Source organism: Musa acuminata, chromosome BXJ2-2, assembly GCF_036884655.1.
Source record: "Musa acuminata AAA Group cultivar baxijiao chromosome BXJ2-2, Cavendish_Baxijiao_AAA, whole genome shotgun sequence".
NCBI lineage: Eukaryota > Viridiplantae > Streptophyta > Magnoliopsida > Zingiberales > Musaceae > Musa > Musa acuminata.
The window spans coordinates 31,583,340-31,594,191 of record NC_088339.1 but is presented as its reverse complement, the minus strand read 5'-3'; the positions used below and the strand labels follow the sequence as shown (position 1 = coordinate 31,594,191).

Below are 10,852 nucleotides of genomic sequence, written 5' to 3'. Positions count from 1 at the left end.
TAAACAGAGTACTTAGCAAAAGATAAGATCATGCAAGGATGGATAGGTTGCTTGGCGATCGAAAGAGTTGTGCAAAGCTAACGAATGTGAGGAGAATTGTTAACTTAAAAAATTTAGTATCTATACCGGGGTTTGTATATAAACAATGGACTATCTATGACCATCCTAGAGTAACGAAAACTATAGAGCATTAAATTTTTTTCTTTGATATAGGAAGAATACATTAGCATGAGGCTGAAGTGTACAGTAAGTTTAGGATATTACTAGGCCATGAGGGACATAACGGGACTATATCGACATAGAGTCATTGTTTAACAAATATATTACGATGGACGATGACGAAATAGTAAATAGATTATTTAAGTAAGATGGAGTAGTCACGGTCTCCACCCGTCAACGTCTAAGGTGGACTTGTCATGTGAATATATATTTTATTTAATATATATATATATATATATATATATAAAGAATTGGACTCAATGTCTATGACATTGACATTCCAACATTAACCACTAAATTGATATGGTATATAATTTTTAATATATTTAAAAATTTTATAAATAAAAAATAAAAAAATATTTCATAAAAAAATTAACATATAAAAATTATTAATTTATAGATTTATTTAGATATATGTATATTTATTTGATTGTGGTTATATTTGAATGTATTTAGTTGGATGTATATTTGACTATTGTCATGATATATAAATTTCACAAATATTATTGTCATTGTTTGTAAAATTTAATATTATTAATCAATTTTGATAATAAATTTATTTTTTTTTAAAAAAAATATAATAAATTAATTAAAAATAATTAAAAAAAAAACTCATGAATTTTCTGACGGGCTCCTCATCCTGCCACTGCCACGTCCAAATGGGAATGAAAAACGTTGACATAATTATGATAAATATATTATATACGATGTTGTTTGAAAAATATGAAAAAGTATAATACTCCGGTACTATTTTATGTAATCAAGAAATATCGAATAGACTGATCCTTGACTAGTAGATATCGCAAATATATGGTTAAGAGTCACGCATATAGGGGTGCATCCATCACACACATTCAGAATGGCCGCATGTGGGCCGGCGCGTTCGTAACGGTTAATTATGCGGATATTCCCGTCGTGGTTACGGCGAATTTGAAAACTTTTGAAAAGTGAGACCACAGGTGGACTCGGGTGGGGGAGACGAACGCCGTTACCCGGACCCACGGCCACGTACTGTCCCGCGATCTCCCCAAACTGCCCCTTCCACAACGTTCCAGCATTGGACGCGTTAGGGGCGTAGTGGGGAGAACTGTTTAATAACTCAGTGGACAGCGAAAGCGAACCACCGGCCATAGCAGCAGCAACTACGTCAGTCCCTCTCTCTCTCTTTCTCTCTCTCACTTTGGCTTGTCGGGTTCGAATTCTAGGGCGACAGTTGGGGTTCCGGAGATGACGACGATGGAGAGTTTGATCGGCCTAGTGAATCGCATCCAGAGGGCGTGCACGGTGCTCGGCGACCATGGCGGCGCCGACGGGGCCCTGCCGACGCTCTGGGAGGCGCTCCCCTCCGTCGCCGTTGTCGGTGGACAGGTACTCGTCTACGATCTCGCTGCAACCGTGTCGTTTGCAGCTCGATGTTTTTAATCAGTTTCTTTGATGCGTCTTTTGGCGAACAGAGCTCGGGGAAATCATCGGTCTTGGAGAGCATCGTTGGGCGTGATTTCCTGCCTCGTGGATCTGGTTAGGGTTCCGAGATATTGATTGGTTTCGGTTCCTTTGAATGGTCCGATCGTGTATTTGAACTTTCAGTGGCTGATTCAGCGGTGGTTGAATTAATTGGGGTTTTCCCTTTTCTTGTACACTATTTTAAGGAATCGTCACGAGGAGACCCTTGGTGCTGCAGCTTCACAAGACGGAGGAAGGGCAGCCAGAATATGCGGAGTTCCTTCACTTGCCAAAGAGGAAATTTACTGATTTCGGTATGTTAAATCCTTACGCCCTGGTTATTCGTATATCTCTGTCGGTTGCCCATGAACTATAAAAATGGTTTGCATAACTTCTTGGAGGAAGTTCACTGTGGTACACTAGTTATTTACTTTTTCAGTTAGTATAGAGTGTTTGGAGCTTATATAAAGCATGTTGAACTCTCTCTATGGCACTTTCATGGATCTAATGAGCCAGAAGTGGAATCTATACCTGTAGTTTCTGAACCAAGCGTTTCTTAGTCTTAGATTTGCTGAAGCTTAAGGTAAAGACTCTGGTTCCATAATAGAAGCAAATATAAGTTATAAGTTATGAAGTTATGTAAGTTATAAGCAAATATAACTTGTCAAGAAGTCAAGCAATTAATAACATATCTTTTAATTGTCAGTGTGTATTGTTCACATTATTTATGCCCCCGTGTAATTTGAGATTAGGTTTGATCTTCATTCATTTCGATCATGTCGAATTGCGACAAACAGTGATTACCCCAATTTTACCATAGGAAGTAGTAACTTAGTTGTAGGACACTTAAAGGTAGCATACTATCCTCTGGGTAACTTAAAGGTAGGACACCATCCCAATTTGGCTATCTGTACGTTTGCCTCATGTATCTTGCTTGCTAAGTTGGGTCCATGTGGCAATGAATGTATTTAATGAACTTGCTGTGTATTGTGTAAGCCATAGCTTCTTGATTGGATTATCATCTGTGTGATTTTATACTTTCTTTAATTGATTTTAATGTTTTAGAAGAAATATTTGTGAAGTGTTAATTGGTACGACAAGTTCAAAAGCCTAAGATAATATGCCCAAAGATATTTTACTATCCTTGATTTTCATTTGTCTGATAAATTCATCGTAGCTACTGTGTGAACACCAGGAATTTATTTGCAAGGTTCATATTTCTTGTAGGGCTTATGTTATTAATCGATTATGGTTTTAACTGTTGTGTTTTTTTCTCTTATGTAGCTCTTGTGCGCAAGGAAATCCAGGATGAAACTGACAGACTAACAGGGAAAACAAAACAAATTTCTCCTGTTCCGATTCATCTAAGCATTTACTCTCCATTCGGTGAAGACTTCTTTTGTTGTTTCTATTTTCAGTTTCTAATTTCATTTTTTTTATCAATGACTTATGCCTACCATTTTAGCACTTTTAATGAGTTTGTTTTACGAACTAACTCATGATCTCCTTCATAAAAATATTGTTGAACTTTCTCAGACACTCTTTTTCCTATATAAATTTATTTCATTCTTATTGGTAATTTTAGGTAACAATTGTTGTATATTAATTGCCATGCATTTTTCTTTGTATTGAAATGTGTCACTTCCAAGAAATAGGGAAATGAATTTGGAAGAAAGGTTGGCCACTTTGTGATAGATTCTGGGCCTCTTCAGGCGTGCACCAGTTAATAAACATGCTGAAGTGTGGATTACAGGTGCAGTTTCTCTAAAGAAAAAGAACATAAGTGGTTTCTAAAGAGTCTCTAGCAAGGGACCTTAAATAGGAATCTTAGAGCTTGGTAGTTGAGTATTTGTGGACAATGGAATGGATACGAGGGCCTGAGTTAATATGTATAGAAGGCCACCTGTTGTGCTGCATTGATTGGCTGATCTGGGAAGTGGTCACCATGGCTGCATCTTGCAAGGGAGGGTATTTTCAAGTTGCAGTGTTGGTTCTTGTTGAGTATGTAAGGCTTTCCATGATCTCTCAGAGATCCTGATGATAGCAGGAGGTTTTTGGTGAGTGACCTGCTCATGTGCATTACAGGTGCAAGGCGCAGAGGTGACAACTGGGCTATCTGAGGCTGCAAACCAGTCAGCTGCTTGCCCTTTGGGTAGTTGGTCTTGAGCTGGGACTGATCACCATGCTGGATGGCTCCTCAGCTTGTCTCCCTAAAATATGCTATGTTGGACTAGTTGCTTTGCACTGGTTGTTTTTGTGAATCTTGTGTTGGTAATATCTGGGAATTATAATTAAAATTTACTGCATTTATGAGCAGTTGAGGCCTGAGGGTATGGGTGTAAACTGAGGGTAACTATCTTAGGTGGTTTTGACATGTCCAAAGAACATTATAAATGCACAAAATAAACTTGTGATTGTGATTGTGGTAATATTATCCTTCAAATTTAACTAGTAATATTATCTTTACTTGTGATTGTGGTGGTGGTGGTAATAGAGTTTTTTCATTTCTGTTGCAAATATTGACAGAAATTCTGTAAACTGACCAATAACTCGCTGAGATAATTTGAACCTGAATTTCACTTCACTGAGCCTGGTTGATGATCATATTGTGTTATTGCAAGTTTCTGACATATTTTTTAATTTATGCCTTAATTCTCTAAGTTATTCTGTATGATTGAAAATCTATCCACCATGTTTTATGATGGAAAGTCCATCAACCATGTTATTCTTCTGCATCTTTGCATGGTCATTGCTGATATTTTAATATAGAAGTTTCAGGGTCAATATTTTACCTTGTAAATGATACTTACTACTTTGGTTAATTACTGCAGTTGTGAACCTAACACTTATTGATCTACCGGGTCTTACAAAGGTTGCTGTAGGTACATGCCGTTTGGGCTTTTAAGCATCAGTTACTATTGTATTTTCTGAAGTAACAGGGTTCACTTTCTTTATTATTTTACATAGAACAATTCTGTCTTTTGCAGAGGGGCAGCCTGATAGTATTGTGCAAGACATTGAAAATATGGTTCGGACATATGTTGAGAAGGTATCCTATGCCATGCAGTTATTATTGTTTTTTTATTTGTTTCTCAGGACACCTTTGGTTTTAAGACTCGAATGATGAGTGTTCAGATTAAAGACTAGAAATGCAGATCAGGGTCAAATCAGATTTGACTGGGTCGGTCAAATTGAATTGTTGGATCATTTGGTTGGGATTGGCTAATTCTCAGCTTTTTGCTTATTTGCAGCCAATTCCTGATTTCTTTTAAATTTTGGGATGGTGGCCTTATTGTTGGGCTAGGCAGATCCTAAAAATAATACTCTTTTTTTTTTGTCTATTCAGTAATATGATTTTTTTCTTAACATATTTTTTTGACCTAATTATTCACAATGCACTTTTTATTTGACTTAAAAGAATACTCTTTTTTTTTGCCAATATGATGTTTCTTAGCAGATATTTTTTCCTTTTCAAGATGTGTCTAAAATTAACCAATAGCTGAATAACACAGCGCCCATCTTTCTGGGTTTACATCTCTGTTCAATTCTCTGTTTTGGCTGGTTCTTTAACAGGACAGGTACATATTGTATTTGTGCCTTTGCTTGTGCTTTCTTTTCCCCCTTGTGTCAGAAGTAATGGCTTGACTGTTGCTTTGATCATTTGCTTGTTTAGGACTTGCCATTCTTCTCTTGTTTGATGATATTTTCTTTTTTCTGTTAGATTTTGTGCCGTTGCTCCTCAGGCAATTTCAGCAATTTCCACTTGTCATAAGTTGTATATCAGTCACCTCAATATGTGGCTAACCTTATTTATCTTCATTGTTAGCTGATAATTCATGAAGAATCTTAATCAAGTACTGTTGTGAAAAGATAGAGGCTAAAAGAATTTATACAAAATTCTAAATCTTTTATCATGTTTTCATTGTGAGTCAGATCATGAGCTTGTTTACTATAGTCTCCTGTGTTGTTATTATTATAAGAATTACTTTTTGCAATATAAGTTGATATTAACAATGAACTTTCATTTGCCAACATGAGCTTTCTTGATTGCTTGGTTTGGTTTTGATTTCCCCTCTATATACAAAGTGCTGACATTATTTGTTCTCATCACCTCGTGTCATCTTGCAGCCAAACTGCATAATATTGGCCATTTCTCCTGCCAATCAAGATATTGCAACATCTGATGCCATCAAACTTGCTAGAGAAGTTGACCCGACAGGTACATTGCCACATAATTAGCAGTTGTAGAAACAGTACAATATATGATTATGATGCTAATATTGTACAGTTATGTTGTTTTTACAATTGGCAATGATGATTGCACAATAAATAACTGTTGCATGCTAGACTATTATTTGATAATTTTGTTGGCCTCTTTTCATAATGAAATTATTAAAATTGATCAGGGGAAAGAACATTTGGAGTATTGACAAAGTTGGATCTAATGGATAAGGGAACAAATGCGCTTGATGTTGGTCAACTTTCTTAATGTGCTACTTTTTAAAAATACATCCGGTATATATTCACCTAACTTTGTTTGTTGTGTTATGTTTTGTTTCAAAGGTTCTTGAAGGAAGATCTTATAAGCTTCAGCATCCTTGGGTTGGAATTGTTAACCGTTCACAAGCAGATATTAATAAGAATGTTGACATGATTGTTGCCAGGCGAAAGGAAAGGGAGTACTTTGCAAATAGTCCGGATTACTCACATTTAGCTAGTAAAATGGGTTCAGAATATCTTGCTAAACTTCTCTCACGAGTATAATATTTTGTCTCCTTTAGAATTTATGAAAATTCCTTTATATGAAAGCTTAATAATCTGTTTTTAATGGTTGAATTTTGTTTCAGCATCTGGAATCTGTAATCAGGGCACGTATTCCAAGTATTTCATCTTTGATAACTAAAACCATTGATGAACTGGAATCTGAGATGGATCATCTTGGTAGACCCATTGCTTTGGATGCAGGGGTTGGTATACATTACTGTGACTAATTTTAGGTTTTGTCTATCGTAGTTAAAGAAGGTTGTTGGTAAATTACATACATTTTTTACTTTTACCAGGCACAATTGTACACGATATTGGAGCTTTGTCGTGCATTTGACAAGATATTCAAGGAGCATCTGGAGGGAGGGTAAAAGCCTTATTTTCATTGCTCTTTTTTAATGGTTGCCATCCTATTTATGGACCTGATGATATATTTGAGCTACCAATATATTGCTAGCATTTGAGTGGACTGTAGGATTTGGTCAGCAATTTGTCAACACCATATAAGTAGTTGTGAAAATTATGTTTAAAGCTAATTTTTTTCTGTTTGTAGGTGTCAAATTATTTACCAATATCTAAATAATAAAAGGTTATTTTGGTTCATTATTTTGGATGGTGACATTTGACTTTCACCAGAGTAGTCCAGTCTTTTTTCTTTTGTAATGATTGTTTATATACTGAGACACTAGTTTGTTTGATTGCTTTAGTGGTTAACTGCAATCTGGGTTAACTAAATTACAATTTCATGCAAGGCATGCAATTTCGAACAATACCGTCCGGTATGGGCGGTATGTACCGGTCCGTTAGCTGACTGGTACATGGACCGCCCGTTACTGGACAGAACGGAATATATATATATATATATATATATATATATATATATATATATATATATATACGAGACGACATCGTCCCGCATGGGAGAAGGAAAAGGCGACGTCACCGAGGCGATGCGACGTCACCTTTTATAAAAAAAATAAATAAATATATATATATATATATATATGTCAAACGGTATACCACTCGGTATACAGTTTCGTACCATACTAAGCGAACGTTAAAACTCCGGTACGATACGATATTTCAATGCTTAATTTCATGGTCAACTACGATCTCCTCCGAATAAAGTTCTTATTACATGGAGCTTTGTGTCAGCTGTCAGGTCATATCTTAACATAAGCTGCTGTCAGATCCCCACTATTTGGGATCTGCTAAATGGATTTATACTATTGATATATGCATGTGACATGAGCATATCAGTGGTCAAATTAAGAGCCTTTACAAGAAAACCAATCTGTAGTTAATAATTTAAAACCGATCGTCCAACTGAAATGTAAGGTTAATTCAACAAAAGAATTTATTCAGACATATCAGTGGCAAAATGCTGCTATTGTATGCTTAGAGATACTTCATGGACTGTGGGCTTCATTTGACTTAATGGTTGCTCTACTATACATGTGATCTGGAATGACATTGTGAGACTCCACTTTGTCAAAAAAATAAGAAGTACAAGACAAAAGAAAAATCTCTCATTCAGTCTGCTTCGTGGGAAGCTTGTGCATATTGACCAGATCAGTGTGCATGAGTAGCCTCATAGGGTTGTTATATGTTTATTATTTCTGTTAATACGCTGTTTGGTCTTGTACTTGCATCTTGACACTGAACATAAGTTCATTTTAACAGGCGTCCTGGTGGTGATCGAATTTATGGTGTCTTCGATAATCAACTCCCTGCTGCTTTGAAGAAACTTCCATTTGACCGGCATCTTTCGCTGCAAAACGTGAAGAAAGTGGTCTCAGAAGCTGATGGTTATCAGCCCCATTTGATTGCTCCTGAGCAAGGTTATCGTCGCTTAATCGAGAGTTCTTTGAACTATTTTAGGGGCCCAGCTGAAGCATCAGTGGATGCTGTAAGGCATCATTCATATATTTTTATTTTACACTCAGCTTTGAATTGTCCGCTTTTAGTTGCACTTACCGGGTATGATTGCAGGTGCATTTTGTTCTTAAAGAGTTGGTGAGGAAGTCGATAGGAGAGACCCAGGTTAGTGCTTTATAATTTTTCATGATCTGGACTACTAAATACAAAATATCAAGGCACATATTAATCTTTTTGTTGTAGGAGTTGAAAAGATTCCCCACTCTCCAAGCAGAACTAGCAGCTGCTTCTTATCAATCCCTGGAAAAATTCCGTGAAGATAGCCGCAAGACAGTTATACGTTTGGTTGATATGGAGGCATCATATTTGACAGTAGATTTCTTCCGCAAGCTCCCTCAGGAAGTGGAGAAAGCTGGGAATCCTGCCACCCCCACCATTGATAGATATACTGACGGGCACTTCAGGAGGATAGCTTCAAATGTTTCCTCCTATATATCAATGGTGTCAGAAACACTCAAGAACTCGATCCCCAAGGCAGCAGTCTATTGTCAAGTTAGAGAAGCCAAGCGCTCTTTGCTCAATCACTTTTATACGCAAGTGGGAAAGAAAGAGGTCCTTTACGCTGGCCACATCTATGTTGAACCCTTCGTGTCTTAACCATTTTGTGAGCTAAGAACCCCTTGATTGCTAGCACTCATCTTCAAATATATTTCTCTCAATGCAGGGAAAGCAGCTTTCTCAGCTGTTGGATGAAGATCCTGCATTAATGGAGCGCAGGCTGCAATGTGCTAAGAGACTCGAGTTGTATAAAAATGCAAGAGATGAAATTGATGCAGTATCATGGGCCAGATAAGACTCAGTACCATATGTTGGCTTGAAGATCGTACCTAGGAGTTCAGTATTATATGTGGCTTTCAATCATGTACCTCATCTCCCATGATGCAATTTTTTGCATTGTTTTCTTGTTGAGCAATGTTGCTGATGGTATGCATCGTTTGCAGAACTCCTTGCTGTATTGAAACTGTCTTACTGAAATTATGTACTTATGTGTTCATCTCTATATCTTTTTTCTTCCTATTCTTTGGATGATTTCATCTGCTTTGCGTACTTAGGCAGTTATGTACGGATCATAGAATGCTGTGTACTCGATCGCTCACTTGCGATTGCAAATGGCACTGAAAATGGATAAATATGTTAGTATTTTTAGAAGAAAGGTGGTCAAGTATTATTATTTTTAGTCGGAGAATTTTATGTTTTGAAGAATATATCTGAGTTTTTCTTTTATCGGGTAAAAGTTGGACCTGATCAATGGGGCCGTATTTTCGGGACGTCGTTGTAACTTAGACCATTTTTGCTCTCTATTGGAGGACTCCAAAGATTTATGGTCGCCGAGTAATCTTTTTCACCAAGTATGCTGTTCCTGACTGATTTTGGATCCTCATGTTTTCATTACTGCAAATTATATATATATATATATATTGGGAATGTTGTTTCTTTTCTGCACGGAGGTTGTACTGCATCTAAAATCATGTTATATTATTTTATTCCATTTTTGTAGCGCTTGATAGATCTGTCACATTATTCAAACCAACAATTGCGATAATTTCGGTGCCTTCGAAAATCATATGTACTTAAATATTGTTGCAAGAATTGAGCCTTTTTGGGTATTTTTGAAAAATATTTATATTTTATATATTTCTTCATTGGTATTCTCATTTTATTATTTTTAAATAATATATTAATTAAAAAATACCCAAACTAATCTGTAAAAAAAAAATTCACTTGTTACAGTATTTTGACTCTCACGATAAAAATACTATAAAGCCTATTTGAAAACACCATAAATTATCTAAATAAATTCCTAACATTAGTCAAATTAACTGTCTTAAAATATAATATTATAATGATCGGTGATAATAAAAGTAAAATAATATGATGTCACTTACAATAATTTTTAATTGTTAATATACTAATAAAACATTATAAATGCTATTAAAAATACTATAAATGAGGTAAGTAAACACACTACAATAGTTGAAAACTGATAAAAAAAAGGAGCAAAAAAAATTGATGGGAAGACTTTTGAGGAATATTTTGGGTTTTTGTTTTAAATGAAAGAGGGTGTATCTTTTAGGAAATACCTAAAGGGTATTTTATAAGAAAATCTTTTTTTATCTTCCTCATCTCTTCCTTTATAATATATGGAAAGAAGAATGACCAGCTGTTTCCATTGGCTACGGCTGGGAAACCAAATCCGAGGAGATCACTATATAAATATTTGGGTAAATTTTTGAAAAAGGTCTTTCCTTTTTTAAATTTTTTGTAAAGCACCCCTATTTTGAAAATTTTTAAACTAATATTTTTTCAAAATAATCATTTTATTTATGTTGACCATCATCAGGCTAATTATATATTACCCATGTAATTAGTCACATTTAGTGATATAAGTGAAACATCTAAGTTCATTTATCCTAACGATGTTAGTTTTATTGACGAAAATATGAAAATAAAGGATAAAAAGAATAAATTTAATATTTTGATGGCGGCG

General features: G+C 35.6%; 1 protein-coding gene across 1 annotated transcript; it reads left to right on the top strand.

Annotated features, from left to right (window-relative positions):
• The first annotated feature begins 1,341 nt into the window (after positions 1-1,341).
• On the top strand, positions 1,342-9,364 carry LOC135606061 (phragmoplastin DRP1E). The gene is made up of 15 exons (XM_065096817.1): positions 1,342-1,587; positions 1,674-1,737; positions 1,869-1,976; positions 2,947-3,048; positions 4,494-4,544; positions 4,650-4,711; positions 5,791-5,881; positions 6,069-6,133; positions 6,226-6,420; positions 6,510-6,629; positions 6,723-6,793; positions 8,110-8,335; positions 8,419-8,469; positions 8,548-8,916; positions 9,029-9,364. Exons 1-15 carry the CDS (start codon positions 1,447-1,449, stop codon positions 9,155-9,157), a joined length of 1,845 nt encoding a protein of 614 aa, XP_064952889.1. The 5' UTR covers positions 1,342-1,446; the 3' UTR covers positions 9,158-9,364.
• The last annotated feature ends 1,488 nt before the right edge of the window (positions 9,365-10,852 follow it).